The sequence below is a fragment of the Macaca mulatta genome, chromosome X (genome assembly GCF_049350105.2).
Source record: "Macaca mulatta isolate MMU2019108-1 chromosome X, T2T-MMU8v2.0, whole genome shotgun sequence".
NCBI classification, from domain to species: domain Eukaryota; kingdom Metazoa; phylum Chordata; class Mammalia; order Primates; family Cercopithecidae; genus Macaca; species Macaca mulatta.
In genome coordinates this window covers 53,825,711-53,851,114 of record NC_133426.1, presented here as the reverse complement: position 1 = coordinate 53,851,114, position 25,404 = coordinate 53,825,711, and the positions used below count along the sequence as shown (strand labels likewise).

The window sequence follows — 25,404 nt, the reverse complement described above, 5'->3', positions numbered from 1 at the left end:
GTAGTTGGGAGGCAGTATTCACCTAAGTTAGATACTTAAATTTACCCAAGGAATGCTGACTAGAAGGAGTCTTTTTTTTTTTTTTTTTTTTTGAGACGGAATCTCACCCTGTCGGCCAGGCTGGAGTGCAGTGGCCGGATCTCAGCTCACTGCAAGCTCCGCCTCCCGGGTTTACGCCATTCTCCTGCCTCAGCCTCCCGAGTAGCTGGGACTACAGGCGTCCACCACCTCGCCCGGCTAGTTTTTTGTATTTTTAGTAGAGACGGGGTTTCACCGTATTAGCCAGGATGGTCTCAATCTCCTGACCTCGTGATCCGCCCGTCTCAGCCTCCCAAAGTGCTGGGATTACAGGCTTGAGCCACCGTGCCCGGCCTAGAAGGAGTCTTAGGATCAGAAAATTTAATTCTCTCATAGAGAAGAAGAAACTCTTTTTAATATAAAAAAATTATTGGTCATATATCTCTTTTATAATCGAAAAGAGGTTTTATCTTTTTAAAATTAAGCTGCCTTGTCAAAAGTAAATTACATGAAATAAGCAAAAATAATGAGTTAAAAAAAGGAACAAAGCAGTCTCTTTTGCTTGGTTTTTTTAATTCAGTAGACCATGTTCAGGTTTTTTAAAAATAATTTCTACTTTGACTTTAGATTCAGGAAGTACTTGTGCAGGTTTGTTTAAGTGGGTATACTGCATGTGCTGAGGTTTGGGGTGCAAATGGCCCCATCACCCAAGCAGTGAACATAGTACCCAGTAGCTAGTTTTTCAGCCCCTTCCTTGCTACCTCCCTCCCAACTAGACTGGTCCCCAGTATCTATTGTTCCCATCTTTATCTATGGGTACCCAATGTTTAGCTCCTACTTAAAAGTAAGAACAAGCAGTATTTGATTTTCTGTTCCTGCATTAATTGGCTTAGGATAATGATCTCCAGCTGCATCCATGTTACTGAAAAGTATATGATTTCATTCTGTTGTATGGCTGTGTAGTATTCCATGGTATATATGTACCACACTTTTCTTTATCCATTCCACTGTTGATGGGCACCTAGTTTGATTGTGAATAATGCTGCAGACATATCAGTGCATGCATCTTTTTAGTAGAATGGTTTATTTTCCTTTGGGTATATACCCAGTAATGCGATTGCTGAGTGGAATGGTAGTTCTCTTTTAAGTTCTTTGAGAAATCTCCAAACTGCTTTCCGTAGTGGCTGAACTAATTTACATTCCCGCTAACATGGTGTAAGTATTCCCTTTGCTCCGCAGCCTTATCAGGATCTGTTATTTATTTTTTTTTACTTGTTTTCATGTTTTCTGTAACCGAAGTGTTACTTGGAATAAGTGTTTCTTCAACTTAATATTTCTTGTTTTATTTGTTTATTTAAAGGCAAAAACTCTCCTCTCTACCCCAGACTCCTCAGGTTCCTTCTCCAAAGTCAACCCGTTATTTGTAGATTCTTTCAGAAATGGTTTTTGCATATACAAACATAGATTTTTTTAATTCCTTTTTTTGACACAAGTGGAAACACTATATATTGTTCCGTATCTTGCTTTTTTTTTTTTTTTTTGAGACGGAGTCTCGCTCTGTCACCCAGGCTGGTGTGCAGTGGTGCGATCTTGGCTCCCAGCAAGCTCCGCCTCCCGGGTTCACACCATTCTCCTGCCTCAGCCTCCCGAGTAGCTGGGACTACAGGCGCCCGCCATCATGCCCAGCTAATTTTTTTTTTTGTATTTTTAGTAGAGGTGGGGTTTCACCATGTTGACCAGGATGGTCTCGATCTCCTGACCTCGTGATCCGCCCGCCTTAGCCTTCCAAAGTGCTGGGATTACAGGCGTGAGCCACCGCGCCCAGCCCTGTGTCTTGCTTTTTTTAAAAAAAACTTATGTATATTTGAGATCAATCCATAATAGCACATACAGATGTTCTTTTTCATGGCTGTTTAATGTTACATTGCATGGTGTAACATTTATTTAGCAGGTCCTCTACTGATGGACATTTAAGTTGATTCCAGTATTTTGCTATTACAAAGAAATACTGTAATGAATATCTTTGCACTTAAGTTTTTGCATACATTGCCAATTACATCCATAGTGGCTATACCATTCTACATTCCCACAGATAATGTGTGGAGGGTGCCGATTTTCCTATATCCTAGCCAACATTGTTTGTTTGTTTTATTATTTTTTTTTTTTTGAGATGAAGTCTCGCTCTTGTCTCCCAGGCTGGAGTGCGATAGTGTGATCTCGGCTCACTGCAACCTCCGCCTCCCAGGTTCAAGCGATTCTCCTGCCTTGATCCCCCGAGTAGCTGGGATTACAGGCACCTGCCACCACGCCCGGCTAATTTTTGTATTTTTAGTAGAGATGGTTTTTTACCATGTTGGCCAGGCTGGTTTTGAACTCCTGACTTCAGGTGATCTACCTGCCTCGGCCTCCCAAAGTGCTGGGATTACAGGCGTGAGCTACCACGCCCGGCCACCAATATTGTTTATTATCAATTTTTTTTGCCTTTCTGATAAATTGTGAAATCCTACTGTTTCCACTTGTGCTTTTTCTCTTTTCTTTTCTTTTTTTTTTTTTCTTGAGGCAGTGTCTTGCTCTGTTGCCTAGGCTGGAGTGCAGTGGTGCAATCTCAGCTCATTGCACCCTCCGCTTCCTGGGTTCAAGCAATTCTTTTGCCTCAGCCTCCCAAGTAGCTGGGATTACAGGCACGCACCACCATGCCCAGCTAATTTTTGTATTTTTAGTAGTGACGGGGTTTCACCATGCTGGCCAGGCTGGTCTCAAACTCCTGACCTCAAATGATCTGCCCACCTCAGCCTCCCAAAGTGTTGGGATTACAGGTATGAGTCACTGCACTCAGCCCACACTTGTATTTCTTTAATTATGAAGGAAATAAGTAGTTTTTTGTTTTTGTTTTTGTTTTTTGTTTTTTGTTTTTTTGAGACAGGCTGGAGTCCAGTGGTGCAATCACCACTCTCTGCAGCCTCGATCTCCCTAGCTTAATCCATCCTCCCACCTGCGCTTCCTGGGTAGCTGGGACTACAGGTGTGTGCCACCACACCCAGCTAATTTTTTTTTTTTTTTTTTTTGTAGAGACGGGGTTTTGCCATGTTGCCCAGGCTGGTCTCCAACTCCTGGGCTCAAACAATCTGCCTTCCTTGGCCTCCCAAAGTGCTGGGATTACAGTTGTGAGCCACTGCACTCAGGCTTAGATTTCATACATTTATAAACCAGCTTGATTGTTTTCTCTGTGAACTGCTAGCTTGTGTTGACAGGCATTCTGTTGTGTTACTATTACTGATTTATAACAGCTTTCTTGCAGAATATTTTAATTTCTATATGGTTAAATTTATTTATTGCTATTTTTAATGACTACTGGGTTTTTCCCAGGTTTTTCTGCTCTTAAAGCCTTATTTCTTGGAATTTAATCTTTGGACCATCTAGGATTATGTAAAGAATGAGATAGGCAGGCCGGGCACAGTGGCTCACGCCTGTAATCCCAGCACTTTGGGAGGCTGAGGCAGGCGGATCACCTGAGGTCGGGAGTTCAAGACCAGCCTGACCAACATGTAGAAATCCCGTATCTACTAAAAATAGAAAATTAGCTGGGCGTAGTGGCACATGCCTGTAATCCCAGCTACTCGGGAGGCTGAGGTAGGAGAATCGCTTGAACCCGGGAGGCAGAGGTTGTGGTGAGCCGAGACTATGCCATTGCACTCCAGCCTGGGTAACAAGAGTGAAACTCTGTCCCAAAAAAAAAAAAAAATGAGATAGACATTGAGCTTAATATATTTGTCCCAGCACAAGTTGTCAGAGTTGTCAAATATAAATCTTTTCTCCACCATGATTTAAAGAAAACTATTTTTCTTTTTTCTTTTTTTTTTAAAAAAAGAAAGAAACAGGGACTCTGTCACCCAGACTGGAGTGCAGCGGCATGATCAAAGCTCATTGTAGCCTCCAACTCCTAGGGTTCAAGTGATCTTCCTGCCTCAGCCTCCCAAGTATGTAGGACTGTAGGCCTGCACCACCATGCCCTGCTAATTTTGAATTTTTTTTGTGGAGACAGGTTTAGAAATGATGCCCAGGCTGAAACTCATTAAGTACGCATGTTGAGAAAGTTGATGTAAAAATGTTGCTGTTTTGTTTTAATCAGTCTTTTCTCTTTGATAGTGTTTTAAATTGGGTAATGCTGCTCTTGGTTAGAACAAATCTGCCGAACTCGTCAGATGTGTCTTTTCTTTCTGGCCAGGCTTTTGACTGATTTCTTCTTGTCACCCAGAGAAGAGCACCATGTTGGCAGACTACTCCCCACCTCTGCCAGTGACCTGGTCTCTAGCCTTGGACAGATCATTTCTTCCCTAGCAGATGAGGTTTTTGCTATTAGTTACCAGCTTACATTAAGTCCCCTCATAAAAACCCCACCTCTTGGGTGAGTGGCAGCCTCCAATAAGGCCTTTAGTGGGCAGTGCCTCAGGCTCAAGCTTTCTCTTCTGTGGCCCTCAGCTCAGATGAAGTGATTCTGAAGCCCACTGGAAATCAACTGACTGTGGAATTCCTGGAAGAAAATAGCTTCAGTGTGCCCATCCTGGTCCTGAAGAAGGATGGGTTGGGCATGACGCTGCCCTCGCCATCATTCACTGTGAGGGATGTTGAACACTATGTTGGTAAGACACTACAGACTCTTTTAATTGTAACATTATTCATTCCTGTCAAGATCTGTGTCCCTTCCCCTCAAATCTGTTTTTGCATTTCCTCTCTAAACATCTTGGGAATCTGAGGTGAAATGCCTTGTCCAAAGTCATTCTTCAGCAGAGAGAGCCAACATCCTAGTCTCTTCTTCTTTCATTCACTCATTCGTTTATCAGAGACAGGGTCTCGCCCTGTTGCCCAGGCTGGAGTACAGTGGCGTGATTAACTCACTGCAACCTCCACCTCCTCCTGGGCTCCAGGGATCCTCACACCTCAATCTCCCGAGCAGTTGAGACTACAGGGATGCACCACCATGCCTAGCTAGTTTTATTTTTTGTAGAGATGACGTCACGCTATGTTGCCCAGGCTGATCTCCAACTACTGGGCTCAAGCGATCCTTCCGCCTCAGCCTCCCAAAGTGCTGGGATTACAGGCGTGAGCCACCACGCCCAGCTCCTTCTCCTTTTAATAGTCTATACAACCCTAGGTTGAACTCCGTTTTTTACCTGGGAAGTTCTAGGGATCATTGTCTGTCTTCTGTTGAAATGAGAAAGCTTTTGACTGTGGCTCTCACATGCCACTTGTTATCTGGGCATGAGATTCTGTGGAGAGGATGAGAAGAAATGGAGAAGCAAGGCCCAGGCAGGTGGACTACTATGTGTGAGGCTGTGTGTCAGGTAGTTCCATTGCCCTAGCAGGGCACATAGATCTAAGGAAAGTGTGATGTGTTCCTACCCCTGCCCCCCAAACACACACACACATATACATACAGTGTCGGTGGAGAGAAGCTTTGAGTGTAAGGCCATTCTAGGGACTGATGAGGGGACAAGAGAGTCTTCCACAGTCCCTGAGACTACTTGGTGCAGAACCTATCTCTTTACTCCAGGTTCTGACAAAGAGATTGATGTGATTGATGTGACCCGCCAGGCTGACTGCAAGATGAAGCTTGGTGATTTTGTGAAATATTATTACAGCGGCAAGAGGGAGAAAGTCCTCAATGTCATTAGTTTGGAATTCTCTGATACCAGGTAAGAGGTGCAGGAATAGCAAACCTGACAAAGTGCCTGAAACTTGTGTGATATGTCTAGTGTACATTCGTGTTCCTCTCTCTCTTTTTTTGAGATGGAGTCTTGCTCTGTCACCCAGGCTGGAGTGCAGTGCACGATCTTGGCTCACTGCAACCTCCGCCTCCTGGGTTCAAGCAGTTGTCCTGCCTCAGCCTCCTGAGTAGCTGGGATTATAGGCGCCCGCCACCATGCCTGGCTAATTTTTGTATGTTTAGTAGAGGCAGGGTTTCACGATGTGGGCAGGGCTGGTCTCGAACTCCCTACCTCAGGTGATCTGCCCGCCTCCGCCTCCCAAAGTGCTGCGATTACAGGCATGAGCCACTGCACCTTGCCTCGTGTTCCTTTCTCTTCTTCCTGGTGGTTTCTTCCTCTGGGATGGCAAGCTGGGTTATATTTTCTAGGGTAGCTGCTCATATTATAACACTTGAGTCATATTTCTCCACAGTTTATAGCATTGGATAGATTACATAGTAGCTATTTTAATTAATTTTTGTCTCCTTTTTCAAGACCTTAGGACAGCCGCCTTTGACCTTTTCCTCCTGTATACAACAGTGGCATAGTCATTGTGTAACTGCTGGGATAGGTCCTCAGTTCCTGGAAATAGATTTACTAAAATTACCCCAATGTAGGTTTCTTACATTTAAAAAGAAAAAGATAAATCTATTTACCTTTAAATGATTCTATCTGGACTCACACACTCAATAGATAACGTATATAGTCTTCTCTTTGGGTCAGAAATGTGGGAAATACCAAGAAATCATAACTTATCTTTTTACCCTTAGGAAACTTACTGTTTGATTATTTACATTTTTAACTTTTAATTTGTAGATTCATAGGAAGTTGCAAAAAAGTGTACAGGGAGGTCCTGTGTACTCTTTAGCCACTTTCCCTATGGTAACATATTATGTAATTACGGTACAATATTAAGACCCTTGCTGTTGTTTCTAAGATGCAAGGTTAAACAACCTGAGAGTGTTTTAAAACTATATTTGTTAGTTTATACCTCACTTCATCCTGAAAGACTATTAAAGGTAGCTTACAGAGATGTGGAGAAGCCAAAAAAAACAAAAGAAAAATTAGGACAAAAGTGAAATAAGATTGGGAAATGGAATATGCATGTGGTGGGTACTCTGCACATAAAATGCATTTATGAATGTCTGGATAGTTGGTGGAGATGGACTGTAGAGTTTTCAGTGAATTTCCTGAAGTTCAGAACAAAGAGAGGAGTGCAATATTGTAAGATTTTACATAGGATAAAAACAACCAGATGTTTCAGAGAAACATTTCTTTACCTGGAACTGAGCCCTGTGAGGTTGCTCTAGTGGTTTCTCATAAAGAAGACAATATGAGATAGGGATAGTGCAATAACTTCTATAATCCACATGCCAAGTGAGTAGTCTGGAGTGGGGCTGGGGAGTATGAGCATTTAGTGGAGGAAATGAACACCTTTGACTGGAGAAGCCTATGGAGCTGGGACTTGGGATTTCTGGAGATGAGTAGAGTGAGGATACTGACCAGACTTACAGAACAGAAATAAGTGTCTTGTGTGCCTTTGGGGATTCTGTGGAGGGAACTTGTTCTCTGACTTATCTGAGCCTCACTGAACTGTGGGGTATTTTATTCAGGCCTCAACCTTCTATTCCCAATCAGCTGACATCTGCTGTCCACCCCTTCCTTGGTAGACTTTCTAACCTTGTGGAGACACCGAAGATTGTTCGAAAGCTGTCATGGGTCGAAAACTTGTGGCCAGAGGAATGTGTCTTTGAGAGACCCAATGTACAGAAGTACTGCCTCATGAGTGTGCGAGATAGCTATACAGACTTTCACATTGACTTTGGTGGCACCTCTGTCTGGTACCATGTACTCAAGGTAGGAATACGCATGGCTTCTGGAGGCAGCCAGGCCTTGGGCCTCCCTGTACGTGTCACATGGCAGCACAGAAACATTTTGAATTAGTTTGATTTACATTTTTGAATAAAAAATATTTGATTTGGCCAGGCATGGTGGCTCACGCCTGTAATCCCAGCACTTTGGGAGGTTGAGGCGTGCAGATCACGAGGTCAGGAGATTGAGACCATCCTGACTAACACGGTGAAATCCCGTCTCTACTAAAAATACAAAAAATCAGCTGAGCGTGGTGGTGGGCGCCTGTAGTCCCAGCTACTGGGGAGGCTGAGGCAGGAGAATGGCGTGAACCCGGGAGGCGGAGCTTGCAGTGAGTCGAGATCGTGCCACTGCACTCCAGCCTGGGCGACAGAGCAAGACTCCGTCTCAAAAAAAAAATTGATTAAAAAATGTTTGACTAGGCCGGGCGCGGTGGCTCAAGCCTGTAATCCCAGCACTTTGGGAGGCCGAGACGGGCGGATCACGAGGTCAGGAGATCAAGACCATCCTGGCTAACACGGTGAAACCCCGTCTCTACTAAAAAATACAAAAAACTAGCCGGGCGAGGTGGCGGGCGCCTGTAGTCCCAGCTACTCGGGAGGCTGAGGCAGGAGAATGGCGTAAACTTGGGCGGCGGAGCTTGCAGTGAGCTGAGATCCGGCCACTGCACTCCAGCTTGGGCGACAAAGCGAGACTCCGTCTCAAAAAAAAAAAAAAAAGTTTGACTAATCAAACGTTTTAAAATAATAGCAGATACCTGAGGTTTTCCTGGTTGTTACCTTCTTTTTTGTTGTTGTTGATGCAGAGGAAAAACAAAGATTTTATTTATTTATTTATTTGAGATGGAGTTTTACTCTGTCGCCCAAGCTGACAGTTGCCAGTGCTGGAGTACAGTGGCGTGATCTCAGCTCACTGCAACCCCTGCCTCCCGGGTTCAAGCAATTCTCCTGCCTCAGCCTCCCAAGTAGGTGGGATTATAGGCGCCCACCACCACGCCCAGCTGATTTTTGTATTTTTAGTAGAGACAGGGTTTCACCATGTTGGCCAGACTGGTCTCGAACTCCTGACCTGAAGTGATCTGCTTGCCTCCAACACACCTCCCAAAGTGTTGGGATTACAGTCATGAGCCACTGCACCCAACCACTTTTACCTTCTTAATTGAACCAATTTATACTCATACCAGCATGTATGGAAATGTCCACATTTACTTTGGAAATTCCTGGCAACATGCGAAGCTTCCCTTCCTCCAACTTTATTGAGGTATAATTTATATACCATAAAATTCATCCATTTTGGCCGAATCCCAGCACTTTGGGAGGCCGAGACGGGCGGATCATGAGGTCAGATCGAGACCATCCTGGCTAACATGGTGAAACCCCGTCTCTACTAAAAATACAAAAGAAATTAGCTGGGCGTGGTGGCAGGCGCCTGTAGTCCCAGCTACTGGGGAGGCTGAGGCAGGAGAATGGCGTGAACCTGGGAGGTGGAGCTTGCAGTGAGCCGAGATGGCGCCACTGCACTCCAGCCTGGGTGATAGAGTGAGACTCCGTCTCAAAAAAATAAATAAATAAATAAATTCATCCATTTTAATTGTACAATTTGATGAATTTTGTCAATTGTATATAGTCATTTAACTGCCACCACAGTGAAGATAAAACCTGTGTAAGAAGTCTTTTTAAAGTCAGGATTTCTATAGTTTCCTTTTTAGTGATTGTTAACAATTTTGTAATTAGTGTATTAATTGTCAGTGACTATAAAGGATTTTTGAGGTCTGGAAAACAAATTCCTAATTCCTTAAATGATTTTGGTTTTCACCATTGTTCACATTATTTAGTTTTCTTTTTTATTATTATTATTTTTTTCTTAAGAGACAGAATCTGGCTCTGTCACCCAAGCTGGAGTGCGGTAGTGCAATCATAGCTCACTGCAGCCTCTCACTTCTGGGCTCAAGGGATCCTCCTGAGTGGCTGGGACTATAGGTGCATGCCATCACTCCCAGCTAATTTTTTTTACCTTTTTTTTTTTTTAAGAGACAGTGTCTCACTTTGTCACCCAGGCTGGAGTGCAGTAGCATGATCATGGCTCACTGCAGCCTCGACCTGCTGTGCTTAAGCTGTCCTCCCACTTCAGCCTCCCAAGTAGCTGGGACTACAGGTGTACACCACACTTCTGGCTAATTAAGAACATTTTTTTTTTGTAGAGACTAGCTCTCACTCTGTTGCCCAGGCTGGTCTCAAACTCCTGAGCTCCAGAGATCTTCCCACCTTGGCCTCCCAAAGTGCTAGGATTACAGACATGAGCCACCGTGTCCAGACAATTTTTTTACTTTATTTTTTGTAGAGACAGGGTCCCACTGTGTTGCCCAGGCTGGACTCAAAACTCCTGGGTTCAAGTGCTCTTCCTGCCTTGACCTCCCAAAGTGCTGAGATTTCAGACTTGAGCCAACATGCCTGGCCTAGTTTTCTTACCAGAAAAGTCAAAGGAAAGAATGGAAAACTTGGATTGTGGCTCTTGTCCAAGTGATCACAAGTCCTTAACTAGTTGTTTCCATTGGTTTATCATGTAGGAATTAGAATGTGTAAATGAAAGTGCTATTATGCAAATGTTAGGTTTAACTCTTATTTTAAAATAATTTCATTTTATAGAAAAGTTCAAAAATAATGGGAAGAATCTCTGCCCTTCCCCGAGATACCTCAAATGTTACCATTTTATTATATTCTCTCTCTAAAGCAAACACAATAAAGTGGTTATATATATATTTTTTCCTGAGACATTTGCACGTAAAAACATAGTATTCCTTTATATCTTAATAATTCAGTTGTAGTTCTTAACTACAGGTTTGTCTTAAAACTTTGTTTTAAAAACAAAGACAATGTCTTAAATAATTTGTATAGTTATCAAAATCAGGAAGTTAACATTGATATACTAGTACCTAATCTACAGATCTGATTCAAAATTCTCCAGTTGTACAACTGATATTTCTAGTGTTACTTTTCTACGTTGAAATTTATTATTGGGAAATATTGGTTAAACCAATCATGCTTTGAGAATATATTTGTGCTACTGGGTTTTTGTTTCTTTCTTTTTCTTTTTCTTTTTTTTTTTTTTTTTTTTGCCAAATTATCTTTCTGATGTTTATCCAGGCAAAACACAATTAGGAAATAAATGTTCTTCCAAAAGATAATCACATAACATATAATCTTCCAGAAGTCCTTGGGCTTTGATTGCAGGTGTGGGAAGGAACACTCTGTAAATGGCATTTGAAGGCAAATTCAATTTTCTTCTCATCAGTAATGTGGCCTTAAATTCTCCTAAGGCTACTAGTATTGATCTACTCATCTGTAGAGGCCATTTTTTATTTGGCATTGTGTCTAAAATAGGAACACTTGGTGTACATTTGTCTTAACTTGAACAATTTTGTTTGAAATGCCCTTTCCAATTTGTTTTTGTCAAGTTTATAGAAACTTAAAAGTACAAAAAGCAAAGTGACCTTTTGAAGTTTTCCAAATCCACATAAAAATGATTCTTGGATGGGTTTGGGCAAGAAATCTGGCATATTGCCATCATTTTGGAGCATGGGAGAAATAATAGCCTTTTGGAGTACCCATTAAGGACTTTTCTGGAAACCCTTGGTATTTTTGTCACTTCAACCTCTTTTTGTTTCAGGGTGAAAAGATCTTCTACCTGATTCGCCCAACAAATGCCAATCTGACTCTCTTTGAGTGCTGGAGCAGTTCCTCTAATCAGAATGAGATGTTCTTTGGGGACCAGGTGGACAAGTGCTACAAGTGTTCCGTGAAGCAAGGACAGACACTTTTCATTCCCACAGGTCTTCCCTTGGGTGCCTCTGGGAGGGTTCAGGGAGGGTGGAAAGAAGAAGGGAGCTTTTGGCCCCATAGCATATTAATCTGATTATGTGGGATGTGTTTCTCATATCAGCCAAAGGCGCAGAACTGGGCCTCAAGAAATTTCATGGGGTAGTCAGTGAGCAGCATGGTCACCTGGGGAGGCTGAAAGTGGGGAATGTCCAGGAGGAGGCTGATGGACTTCTTTGTCCTGGGTTGATGTCATCTTGGTGAAGATAGAGAACATGACTCAGCCCCGTAACTCTAGGGGTAGTGCCTGGGAGGCTGGCATTCTGGGCTCTAAGTCAGAATGACCTGTGGTGGGGATGGGCCTTTTTTTCCTAAACAGTATGTACCTGGGCTTCACTCTTAGAATTATGAATTCTTAGGTCTTGGGTGAGATTTGAGTATATTTATTGTGAAAAAAAATCCCCCAGTTGTCTCAATTTGGAAAGAGTTGACATCTTTACTTGATTGGGTCTTATATGAATACAGTGTATCTCTCCACTTATTTAGATTTTCTTTCATTTCTTTAATCAGAATTAGTGTTAAATTTTCTTAAAATGTATAGTAGAATTCTCTAGTGTAATCACATATGCCTGGAGATTTGTTTTCTTTTTTTTTTTTTTTTTTTTTTTTTTTGAGACGGGGTCTCGCTCTGTAGCCCAGGCTGGAGTGCAGTGGCCGGATCTCAGCTCACTGCAAGCTCCGCCTCCCGGGTTCACGCCATTCTCCGGCCTCAGCCTCCCGAGTAGCTGGGACTACAGGCGCTGCCACCTCGCCCGGCTATTTTTTGTATTTCTTAGTAGAGACGGGGTTTCACCGTGTTAGCCAGGATGGGAGATTTGTTTTCTTGGGAAGTTTTAAATTAACATTCAATTTTAAAAATCTTCGTAAGGCTATTCAGATTTTGTATTTTGTGTTAAGTAAGTTGCGATCATCTGCTTTTCAAGGAATTGGTCTATTTAATCTAAATTGTCAGATGTATGTGTGGAGTTGTTCATAGTGTTTTCCTTTTTTTTTTTGAGATGGAGTTTCACTCTTGTCACCCAGGCTGGAGTGCAGTGACGCGATCTCGTCTGCCTGTGATCTCTGCCTCCCAGGCTCAAGAGATTCTCCTGCCTGAGCCTCCTGAGTAGCTGGGATTACAGGCTTGCACTACCACGCCCGACTAATTTTTAAATTTTTAGTAGAGATGGGGTTTCACCATGTTGGCCATGGCTGGTCTTGAACTTCTGACCTCAGGTGATCCACCTCCCTCAGTCTCCCAAAGTGCTGGGATTATAGGCATGAGCCACTGCACCCGGCCATATAGTATTTTCTTATTACCCTTTTGATATCTTCCAAGTCTCTAGTGGTATTCTTTGTATCATTCCTGACATTAGTTATTTGTGCTTTCTCTTTTGTTTGTGTCAGTCTTCTACAGATTGGTCAATTTTTATTGATATATCCAAAGAGCCACTTTTTTTTTTTTTTGAGACAGAGTCTCACTCTGTCACCCAGGCTGAAGTGTAGTGGTGCGATCCCGATCCCGGCTCACTGCAACCTCTGCCTCCCAGGTTCAGGTGATTCTCTTGCCTCAGCCTCCCGAGTAGCTGGGATTACAGGTGCCGGCCGCCACGCCTGGCTAATTTTTGTATTTTTGGTAGAGTCGTGGTTTCACCATGTTGGCCAGGATGGTCTCGATCTCCTGACCTCGTGATCTGCCTGCCTTGGCCTCCCAAAGTGCTGGGATTACAGGGGTGAGCCACCACACCCGGCCCACTTTTTGTTTTATTGATTTTTCTCTGTTGTCTTTTTGTTTTCAGTTGTATTGATTTCTGCTTTTATCTTTATTTTTCCTTCCCTCTGCTTGCTTTTGGTTTATTTTGCTCTTTTTGTAGTCTTGAGATGAGAGCTTAGTTATTGATTTCAGACTTTCCCTAAATTTCCCTCTCAGCATTGATGTAGGTGTGTCACACAAATATTGATATGTTGTATTTTCATTAAGTTAAATGAGCTTTTGAAAAATTAAGATACATCTTATATGTTGTAAAATTTACCATTTTAAAGGGTACAATTCAGTTCTTTATATATTTACAAGGTTGTACGTCACTGCTATCTAATACCAGAGAATGTTCATTATTTTATTTATTTATTTTCTGAGATGGAGTCACTCTTTTGTCCAGGCTGGAGTGCAGTGGCATGATCTCGGCTTACTGCAACCTCTGCCTCCGGGTTCAAGTGATTCTCCTGCCTCAGCGTCCCGAGTAGCTGGGACTACAGGCTTATGCCACCACGCCCAGCTAATTTTTGTGTTTTTAATAGCGATGGGATTTCACCATGTTGGCCAAGCTGGTCTTGAACTCCTGACCTCAGGTGATCCACCCGCCTCGGCCTCCCAAAGTGTTGGGATTACAGGCGTGAGCCACTGTGCCTGGCCCAAATGTTCATTGTTTTAAAAAGAAACCCTATACTCATTAGCAGTCACTCTTTATTCGTTTGTCCGCCAGCCCTTGACAACCCGTTTTTAACTTCATTTGTATATGGATTTCACCTTCTGAATGTTTCATATAAATGGAATGTTGTAATATGCTGTCTTTTGTGTCTAGCTTCTTTCACTCATAATGTTTTCAAGAATCATCCATGTTATAGCATTTATCAGTATGTCCAGGCTGGAGTGCAGTGGCACGATCTTGGCTCACTGCAACCTCTACCTCCCAAGCTGAAGCGATTCTCCTGCCTTAGACTCCCGAATAGCTGGGATTACAGGCACCTGCCACCACTGCCTGGGTAATTTTTGTATTTTTAGTAGAGATGGGGTTTCACCATATTGGCCAGGCTGGTCTCGAACTCCTGACTTCAGGTGATCCACCCACCTAGGCCTCCCAAAGTGGTGGTATTACAGATGTGAGCCACTCCCGCTCCCCAGCCAGCACTTCTTTTTTTTTTTTTGAGACGGAGTATCGCGTATCGCTCTGTTGCCAGGCTGGAGTGCGGTGGCGCGATCTCCACTCACTGCAACCTCTGCCTCCCGGGTTCAAGCGATTCTCTTGCCTCAGCCTCCCAAGTAGCAAGGTCTAAAGGCACGTGCCACCATGCCCAGCTAATTTTTGTATTTTTAGTAGAGACAGGGTTTTACCATGTTGGCCAGGATGGTCTCGATCTGCTGACCACGTGATCTGTCCGCCTCGGCCTCCCAAAATGCTGGGATTATAGGCGTGAGCCACTGCACTGGCCACTTCATTCTTTTTAACAGCTGAGTAATATTCTGTGGTGTGGATATGCCGCATTTTGTTTATCCATTAGTCAGTTGATAGACATTTGAGTTGTTTGCACTTTTTGGCTGTTATGAATAGTGTTGCTGTGAACATTCATGTACGAGTTATTGTGCGAACATGTGTTTTCATTTCTTCTTGGGTATATATCGAGGAGGGGAATTGCTGAGTCATATGGTAACTCTGTGTTTAACTTTTTGAGGAACTGACAAACTTTTCAAAGCAGCTGCATGCACCATTTTATATTCTCAACAGTAATTATGAGAATTTCAGTTTCTTCACATCTTCCTCCAGTGCTTATTGCTGTCTCTTTATGATTGTAGCCATCCTAATGGGTGTAGAGTAGTATCTCATTGAGGTTTTGATTTCTGTTTTCTGGATGACCTTTGATGTTGAACATCTTTCTGCATGTTCATTGGGCACTTGTATAGTTTTTTTTTTTTTTTTGAGAAATAGCTATTTAAATCTTTTGCCCATTCTTTAGTTAGATTGTCTTTTCATTGTTGAGTTATAAGAATTTATATACTTTGGATACTAGACTTTTACCAGATATATGATTTGCAAACATTTTCTCTCATTCTTGGGGCTGTCTTGTCACTTTTTTGATAGTGTCCTTTGAAGGACAAAAGTTACAAATTTTGATGTCCAATTTATTTTTTTCTTTATTTGCTTATGCTTTTGGTGTCTAAGAGACTTGATTAATTCAAGTTCATGAAGATTTATGCCTAAGTTTTCTTCTAAGCATTTTATAGTTTTAGTTCTTACATTTAGATCTTTCATCCATTTTTAAATTTTTGTATATGGTATGAGATAAGGGTCCAATTTCTTTGTTTTGTATGTAGTTATCTAGTTGTCCCAGAACCTTTTGAAAAGACTGTTCTTTCCCCATTGAATTGTCTTGACACCTGTGTCAAAAATCTGTTGACCAAAGATGGGGGTTTATTTCTGGTCCTTGAATTCTATTCTATCAATCCTTCTAACAATGTTAGGCCATCTCGATTATTGTACATTTGTAGTAAGTTTTGAAATTGGGAAGTGCCAGTGCTCCAACTTTTTCTTTTTCAGTATTATTTAGCCCCTTGAATTTTTTTTTTTTTTGAGATGAAGTTTTGTTCTTGTTGCTCGTGCTGGAGTGCAATGGTGCAGTCTCAGCTCACTGCAACCTCTGCCTCCTGGGTTCAAGCGATTCTCCTGCCTCAGCCTCCCGAGTAGCTGGGATTACAGGCACCCGTCACCATGCCTGGCTAATTTTTTTGTATTTTTAGTAGAGACGGGGTTTCACCATGTTGACTTGACTGGTCTCGAACTCCAGACCTCAAGTGATCCACCTGCCTCAGTCTCCAAAGTGCTGGGATTACAGGCGTCAGCCATAGGGCCCAGCCAGTCCCTTGAATTTTCATAAGAATTTTTTGGTTCAGCTTTCATATAGGTTTTCTAGTTATTTTTTAGTGTTTAATTATTACTTTATACATACATAGCATATCACAGTCTACTAGTATTTACATATTACCTGTTTGAGGGAAGGGTTGAAACCTTACCTCTTTTTTTTTGAGACAGAATCTCATTCTGTCACCCAGGTTGTAATGCAGTGGTAAGATGACAGCTCACCGCAGCCTTGACCTCCCGGGCTCAAGCAATCCTCCCACCTCAGCCTCCCAAGTTACTGGGACCACAGATGTACACTACCACGTCTGGCTGATTTTTTTTTTAGTTTTAGTGGAGATGGGGTTTTGCCATGTTGCCCAGGCTGGTCTTAAACTCCTGAGCTCAAGTGATCCACCCATCTCGGCTTCCTAAAGTGCTGAGATTATTGGCGTGAGTCACCACACCAGGCCCAAAACCTTACCTCTTTTTACATCCCTTTATCCTTCACATTTTTCTACAATTAGTCATGTTTTACATTTTTCCATGTATTTGTCTTAAATATTTCTCTTCATACATTGATTATGAGATTGTCGTGCTACCCACTACACCAAGAGGGCTTCTATTCTCTGCGTATGTTGAGAACTGTATCACAAAGTTTTATAAGTTTTGCTTTCCCTATGAAATATAATTTAGAAAACTCAAGAGAAGGAAATTCTGTGGTATTTACCCATGTTTTTACTCGTCTATTCTGTTTTCCTTTCTGGTGTTGAGAGTTTCAGGGTAGGTCTACTGTCGACAAGTTCTTAGTTTTTTTCCATCTGTAAATGTCTTGATTTTTTTTTTTCTTTCATTCCTGAAGGATATTTTTCTGGATATAGAACTCTGGGTTAATAGTTCTTTTCTTTCAACACCTAAAGAATGTTTTGCTGTTTCCTTCTGGCCTCTGTGGTTTCTGATGAGATTTTGGCTGTCATTTGAATTGCTTTTCCCCAATAGATAATGTATCATTTCTTGATACTTTCATTCTTTTTTTTTTTTTTTCTTAAGTTTTCTGCAGTTTGGCCATGATGTGTTTTTTTTGGCGTGGATTTCTTTGGGTTTATAATGCTGAATGTGTTCACTGAGCTGCTTGAATGTGTAGGTTTATGTCTTTTGCCGTATATGTGAAATTTTTAGCCATTATTTTTCTTTTCTTTTTTGTTTTCTTTTTTTTTTTTTTTTGAGAGGGACTCTTACTCTGTTGCCCAGGCTGGAGTGTAGTGGTGCGATCTCGGCTCAGTGCAACCTCCGCCTCCTGGGTTCAAGTGAGTCTTGTGCCTCAGCCTCCCAAGTAGCTGGGATTACAGGCATGTGCCACCATGCCCCGCTAATTTTTGTATTTTTAGTAGAGACGGGGTTTCACCATATTGGCCATGCTGGTCTTGAACTCCTGACCTTAGGTGATCTGCCTGCCTTGTCCTCCCAAAGTACTGGGATTACAGGTGTGAGCTACCGCGCCAGGCCACCATTATTTCTTGAAATACTTTTTTAGACTCATACTCTAACTTCTGCTGGATCTCTGATTACATGAATGTTATGTATCTTGTCTTAGTCCCGCAAGTCCTTAAGTTTATTTTTCTGTGTCTTTTTTCTCTCTGTTCAAGTTCAGATTGGGTAATTTCGGTTTCTCTGTCTTCGAATTATTCTGTTTCTTCTATTGTCTCCATTCTTCTGTTGAGTTTGTCCATTGCATTAATTTTAGATAGAGTTTTTTTTTTTTTTTTTTTGAGACAGAGTCTCGCTCTATCACCCAGGCTGGAGTGCAGTGGCGCGATCTCAGCTCACTGCAACCTCTGCCTCCTGTGTTCCAGTGATTCTCCTGCCTCAGCCTTCCAAGTAGCTGGGATTACGGGCGTGCACCACCTTACCCAGCTAATTTTTATATTTTTAGTAGAGACAGTTTCACCATGCTGGTCAGGCTGGTCTCGAGCTCCTGACCTCATGATACGCCCACCTCGGCCTCCCAAAGTGCTGGGATTACAGGTGTGAGCCACCACACCTGGCCCAGATACAGTACATTTCAGTCCTAAAATTTTCCTTTGTTTCTTGTGTATTTCTTTGCTGAGAATTTCTATTTTCTATTTTTGTGTCAAGCATGTTTGGAATTGCTCACTAAGGTATTCTTACAATGCTTTCTTTCAAATTCTTGTTATATAATTCTATATTTGTCTAACCATATATTGTCTTATATATATTGGATTGTCTGTTGTTTTACAAGTCTGTTTTTCTCTTCAATTATCAATATTATTGGTATGATTTCATTGGTTTTTTAGAATGTTTAATACATGGTGAGGCAGGTCATTCACTCCCCACCCAACTCCCACCCACATCTGCTTTTCTCTTTTATAGTTTTCTGTTCCCAGGCATTTATTCATCCATCTTTGAATCCTTTGCCTAGTCTATTCCATAATGACTTTTCTATACTGGGCATTTAGTAACTGGTGAATTGAATTTGCCCATTAGCGGTTTGAGTTAATTAATTTACATCTTGGTAGAAATGCCCACACACCAGGTGCAATCTACTTAGTGCCACGAGCATTGAGTGTCTACTGTGTGCTCTAGCATTGGGCTAAGTGCTAAGGACAAAAGATTGATAGGCTGTTTCAGTATAATCTACTAGCCACAATAGCACCAATAGACGTATTCACCCTTAGTTTTGGAAGCACAGAGAAGAGCGCTTAGTCTAGCCCAGAGGTTTGTGAAAATCTTAGGAGAGCGACACTAGAAGGGTGAGTAGGGGTTAACTAAGAAAAGAAAGACAGGAATGGCATTTCAGACATAGGGAAAGGTGGAAGCAAACCAAAACTGTGTGACGCAGCTTATGGATACTAGAGCTTAAACAACAAGGGCTGGGGTGGGTGAAAGTGAAAAGGTAGGTCGACTGAACTTACCACGGAGGCGATTGAGGGCCATTGAAGGTTTATTTGTTTATTTAGTTTCTAATGAAATATTTCAGATGTACCAAAAGATAAAAAGAATAATATAGGTCGGGCGCAGTGGCTCATACCTGTCGCCCAGGCTGGAGTGCAATGGTGTGGTCTCGGCTCACTGCAACCTCCGCCTCCCAGGTTCAAGCGATTCTCCTGCCTCAGCCTCCCGAGTAGCTGGTATTACAGGTGCCTGCTACCATGCCCAGATAATTTTTCTATTTTTAGTAGAGACGGGGTTTTGCCATATTGGTCAGGCTGATCTCAAACTCCTGACCTCGGGTGACCCGCCCACCTCGGCCTCCCAAAGTGCTGGGATTACAGGCATGAGCCACTACGCCTGACCCTAATTTATATTTTAGATATATCGCTCAGGATTGGATGTGAAGGATAGATATGAGATTATTGTAGAGCAGTGGTTTGCAAACAGTTGGGATTCCTTTATACTCTTAAAAATTAAGGACCCAGAAGAGCTTTTTATTGTGTGGTTTATATTTATCAATTTTTACCATATAAATTAAAATAGAAAATTTTAAAATACTTGTTAATTTATTAAAAAATAATTATAAGCCCATTACATGTTAGCATAAATAAAAATTTTTTATGAAAACTATTTTCAAAAATGTTTAGTGGGAAGAGTGACATTGTTTTACATCTTTGCAAATCTCTATAATATCTGGGTTAATCAAAAATTGTTAGATCCCCAGATCTGCTTTTGCTTTCATTCTGTTTGATATCACATCATGTACCCTCTGGAAAACTCCACTGTATACCCATGAGAATAAGGGTGAAAAAGGCAAAGAACATCGTAATATTCTCATGAATATAGTTTTGGCATCTCAGCTTCTCTGAAAGAGTCTCAGGGAGCCTGAGGATTCCTTGGACCACACTTTGAGAACATCTGGTGTTGGGGAGCCAGTTTGGAGGCTAACTGCTCTTAAGGAGTTGGGTTTGAGATGAGTAGGTAGTGGAGATAACCAGAGGAAGAAAGACCCTTTGCCAGCTTTGATTTTACCCTGTTACACTGCAGGATGGATCCATGCTGTGCTGACGCCTGTGGACTGCCTTGCCTTTGGAGGGAACTTCTTACACAGCCTTAACATCGAGATGCAGCTCAAGTGAGTCCTGAAACTATGGTGATTCCATGTTGGCCATTCCTGTCTGCTGGAGTGAGGAGTACAATGTAGAAAGCCAGAAAGGAATGGTTCCTTGTTCCTGATCATGTTCAGCTGAAGATTAACACCTTTTCTGCACTTAATAGTTATTTGACTTTGGGCAAGTTATATAACCTTTGAGCCCAAGTTTCCTAATGTATAAAGCCAGATCTTGCAGAGTCGTTTTGAGGATTAGAGATACAAAGCATCCAGAACAATACCTGATTCATAGTAGGTGCTCGGTAAATGAATCCTTGTTTTTGTTGTTTTGTTTCCTCCTCCTAGAGCCTATGAGATTGAGAAGCGGCTGAGCACAGCAGACCTCTTCAAATTCCCCAACTTTGAGACCATCTGTTGGTATGTGGGAAAGCACATCCTGGACATCTTTCGTGGTATGGAGCCCTTTGCCAACTGTCCTTTTTGCCCCTCTCCCCTGAGTGAATGAGTGTGTGTGTATGTGTAAGTAGCGCAGTCAAGACACGATACTATTTCATCACCAGAAAGATCTCAGTATGTAAATTAAAACCATGTTGTGTACCTTAAAGATGTTCAATTTTTAAAAAGTGGTAATTAGTGCTTTAAAAACAATCACCCTAGTGCTACCCACTCAGCCCCCAGCCCCTTCTTTTTTGAGACAGGATTTCACTCAGTCACCCAGGCTGGAGTGCGGTGGTGCGATCATGGCTCACTGCAGCTTCAAACTCCTGGGCTCAGGCAATCCTCCTAGGAGCCTTTGTTTGCCGAGTAGATAAGACTATAGGCACGGGCCCCCACACCCAGCTAATTTTGTAATTTTTTTGTACGAACAGGGTCTTGCTATGTTGACCAGACTGGTCTCAAACTCGTGGCCTCAAACGATTCTCCCACCTCAGACTCCTTTTGCTGGGGTTACAGGCATGAGCCACAGTACCCAGCAATACTACTCCTTTATAGTTTCACCCACTGTCCCCCCTGTACCATCCATAACTTCTGGAAACCACTAATCTGTTTTCCATTTCTATAATTTTGTCATTTCTTTTTTTTTTTTTTCCCCCCAAGACAGGGTATCACTCTTGTCACCCAGGCTGGAGTGTAGTGGCGTGATCTTGGCTCACTGCAACTTCCACCTCCTGGGTTCAAGCTTCACCTACCTCAGCCTTCTGAGTAGCTGGGATTACAGACACCCGCCACCACACCCAGCTAGTTTTTGTACTTTTTTTTTTTCTTCTTTTTGAGATGGAGTCTCACTCTGTCGCCAGGCTGGAGTGCAGTGGCGCAATCTCTGCTCACTGCAAACTCCGCCTCCCGGGTTCAAGCGATTCTCCTGCCTCAGCCTCCGGAGTAGCTGGGACTATAGGCACATGCCACCATGCCCAGCTAATTTTTGTATTTTTAGTAGAGACGGGGTTTCACCACGTTGGCTAGGATGGTCTCAATCTCTTAACCTCATGATCTGCCCGCCTCAGCCTCCCAATGTGCTGCGATTACAGGCGTGAGAACCACCACGCCTGGCTGAATTTTGTCATTTCAAGAATATTGTATAAATGGAATCATATAGTATGTGACCTTCTCAGATTCACTTTTTTACTCAGCACAATACATGGCAGGGCATGGATTTTAACCTTTTTGTTTAGCAAGTGTGACTGAGAATATTGGATCACAGTGAAAGTATCTCTATTTCCTGCTGGTTAAGATAAAAAGCTCAATCTGGATAGTCTGAGAGTTTCCTGGATCTGCTTCCCCTGGAGATAAGGCCCAGTCCTGACCGTCCTGGCATCGTTGTTTTTGTTCCTGGGCGTTAGCCCAGTTGGAAGCCAATTTGCTTACTGGGTTTCCTCTTCCCTGATGTGATCGAGAATAGAATGGGTCCCTTACTTAGGCCTAAGATTCTTCAAGTTGACTTGGCCAGGAGAAATCAGTATTGATGAGTTACAAAGAATCTCAGGGGCCATGAGTACAGCCTCATAGCCAATACCTCAAACTCTTACTCTGCCACCCAGACTGTCACTTAAGTTTTCAATCAAATGTTGGATGACTAACTGTTCATTACTTATTCTAAACAGCTTGGTTCAGTAGAAAATTATTTATAGAGCCTAAATCTGGCTGTTTGTAGTAGCCTCCTGACATAAGGCAGAACACAGCTAATCCATCTTGTACATTAATGGCCCTTCAAGTCTGTGTAGGTAGAATTCATAGTCCTCCTGAGTGTTCTCATTTTGAAACCCAACAGGCACAGTAATGTCATGGAAGGGGCACAAGCCTCAGATTCAAATACACATGGTTTTAGTCATGGCTCTAGCACTTACTAGGTGTGTGCCTTTGGTCTTGACTTTGCCTCTCTGAACCTCAATTTCCTGGGCTGTATAATGAAGATAATACCTTGCTTACAGGATAGGTATAAGGGTTAAATGAGATAATAGATATCACATTCCTAGCACTTAGTAGATACTCAGTAAACGAACACTATTGGAAGAACTGAGATCTGCAGTGGTGCTCAGAACCTTGAGCATTTTCTCTGGTTGTCTTAACAAAAGTCCCAAGTCCTTCACTTTCCTGCATGGCTTTGTTGACACTCTGCTTTCCTCTTTCCTCCTTTAGGTTTGCGAGAGAACAGGAGACACCCTGCTTCCTACCTGGTCCATGGTGGCAAAGCCTTGAACTTGGCCTTTAGAGCCTGGACAAGGAAAGAAGTAAATATGCATATTTCTCTACCTCCTCTGGAATTTTGCCCTTTGTAGGGACTGGATTTGGTAGATGTTTTGGAGAGACAGAAGAGTCCAGAGAAGCTTGTGGGCCCCTGGGTGTAGAGTGGAGGCCTGGGCTAGGATTCCTTAGATTACATTTTAAAATCTTTCTTTCTGATGATAAAAAGTAATACAACATTACCCTAGAGTATTGGAAAAATGAGGAAGAGCATAAAGAAGGAAAATTATTGCCTATAATTTTTACACTCAGCGGGAACTACTATTTAACACTTGCCTACATTTCCTTCTGGTCTTTTTTTTTTTTTTTTGAGACGGAGTCTCGCTCTGTCGCCCAGGCTGGAGTGCAGTGGCCGGATCTCAGCTCACTGCAAGCTCCGCCTCCCGGGTTCACGCCATTCTCCTGCCTCAGCCTCCGGAGTAGCTGGGACTACAGGCGCCCGCCACCTCGCCCGGCTAGTTTTTTGTATTTTTAGTAGAGACGGGGTTTCACCATGTTAGCCAGGATGGTCTCGATCTCCTGACCTTGTGATCCGCCTGTCTCGGCCTCCCAAAGTGCTGGGATTACAGGCTTGAGCCACCGCGCCCGGCCTTCCTTCTGGTCTTTTTTATGTGCATTTTAAAAACATAATTACTGTCACACTGTGTGGTTGACACTTGAGCAATGTGGAGGTTGGGGCGCAGACCCTGCCCCCCATGCAGTCAGATTTCCACATATAACTTTTGCCTCCCTAAAACCTTAACTGCTGGCCGGGCGCGGTGGCTCAAGCCTGTAATCCCAGCACTTTGGGAGGCCGAGGCGGGTGGATCACGAGGTCAGGAGATCGAGACTATCCTGGCTAACATGGTGAAACCCCGTCTCTACTAAAAATACAAAAAAAAAACTAGCCGGGCGTGGTGGCGGGCGCCTGTAGTCTCAGCTACTTGGGAGGCTGAGGCAGGAGAATGGCGTGAACCCGGGAGGCGGAGCTTGCAGTGAGCCGAGATCACGCCACTGCACTCCAGCCTGGGAGACACAGCGAGACTCCGTCTCAAAAAAAAAAAAACCTTAACTGCTAACAACCTACTGTTGACCAGAAGCCTTACCAGTAACATAGTCAACACATATTTTGTATATGTTATTTGTGTTATATACTGTATTATTACAATAAAGTAAGCTGAAAGCGTATGTTTACTGTTCATAAAGTGGAAGTGGATCCTCATAAAGGGCTTTATCCTTGTCTTCACATGGAGTAGGCTGAGAAGGAAGAAAAAGGAGAGGGGTTGGTCTTGGCTGTCCCAGGTGGCAGAGTCAGAAGAAAATCTGCATATAAATGGACCCATACATTTCAAACCCATGTTGTTTAAGGGTCAACTGTATATCCAGTTTTGTGTTTGAATCTATTGGTTTATCTTAATTTTCCTGTGTCACCAAAGTTCTCCAGAAACATTTGATAGTTATGTGATATTCTTTTGCAGGAATGTACCATCCTTGCCTAACTACTTGCTTTTTGCTGCTTCCTTTTTATTTCTTTGAGGGAATAGTTTTAAAGAATCATACAGTAAATGTCTGTTTTTGTCCCTCATTTCTTGATTGTTTCTTCAGGATAGATTCCTGGAAGAACAATTACTGAATCAAAGTATATGAAAAAATGTAAGGCTCTTGATGCATACTGCCAAAGTGGGTTTTAGAAATGTGCAAGTGTCCGTTTATCCAACTGAACACTAATCAGCTATTAAAAAAAAAAAAAGCTCTGTATGTACTGATTTGGAAAGATCTCCAGAATTTGTCAAGTAAAGGTGCACAACCATGTGTATAGTGTGCCACTTTATATGTAAAAACGGGGGAAATAAGAATTATCTTAGTATACACTTGCCTGAATATATGATCTGGGATGTAGAAACTAATGAAAATGGTTACCTGTGGGAGTGGGATGATGAGATTGATGGCAGGAACAGGGTGGGATTTTTTTTTTTTTTTTGAGACGGAGTCTCGCTCTGTCACCCAGGCTGGAGTGCAGTGGCCGGATCTCAGCTCACTGCAAGCTCCGCCTCCTGGGTTCACGCCATTCTCCTGCCTCAGCCTCCTGAGTAGCTGGGACTACAGGCGCCTGCCACCTCGCCCGGCTAAGTTTTTGTATCTTTAGTAGAGACGGGGTTTCACTGTGTTAGCCAGGATGGTCTCGATCTCCTGACCTCGTGATCCGCCCGTCTCGGCCTCCCAAAGTGCTGGGATTACAGGCTTGAGCCACCGCGCCCGGCCCAGGGTGGGATTGATGGCAGGGACAGGGTAGGAATGAAGCTTTTCAATATTTTATTTAATTAATTTATTTATTTATGAGACAGAGCCTTGCTCTGTTGCCCAGGCTGGAGTGCAGTGGCACGATCTCAGCTCACTGCAGCCTCTGCCTCCCGGGTTCAAGTGATTCTCGTGCCTCAGCCTCCTGAGTAGCTGGGATTACAGGCATGTGCCACCATGCCTGGCTAATTTTTGTATTTTTAATAGAGATGGGGTTTCACCGT

The 25,404-nt window shown here is 42.7% G+C and overlaps 1 protein-coding gene across 18 annotated transcripts in view; it reads left to right on the top strand.

Moving 5' to 3' along the window:
• Positions 1 to 25,404, top strand: part of PHF8 (PHD finger protein 8) — a 109,906-nt gene that overhangs the window by 25,545 nt on the left and 58,957 nt on the right. For all 18 annotated transcript variants that reach the window (XM_077989073.1, XM_015127505.3, XM_077989074.1 and 15 more), the window contains 7 exons: positions 4,498 to 4,658; positions 5,570 to 5,711; positions 7,433 to 7,619; positions 11,301 to 11,463; positions 20,098 to 20,185; positions 20,507 to 20,613; positions 22,799 to 22,890. In XM_077989073.1, the coding sequence (XP_077845199.1) occupies positions 4,498 to 4,658; positions 5,570 to 5,711; positions 7,433 to 7,619; positions 11,301 to 11,463; positions 20,098 to 20,185; positions 20,507 to 20,613; positions 22,799 to 22,890 (940 nt within the window). The remainder of the gene's footprint in view (positions 1 to 4,497; positions 4,659 to 5,569; positions 5,712 to 7,432; positions 7,620 to 11,300; positions 11,464 to 20,097; positions 20,186 to 20,506; positions 20,614 to 22,798; positions 22,891 to 25,404) is intronic.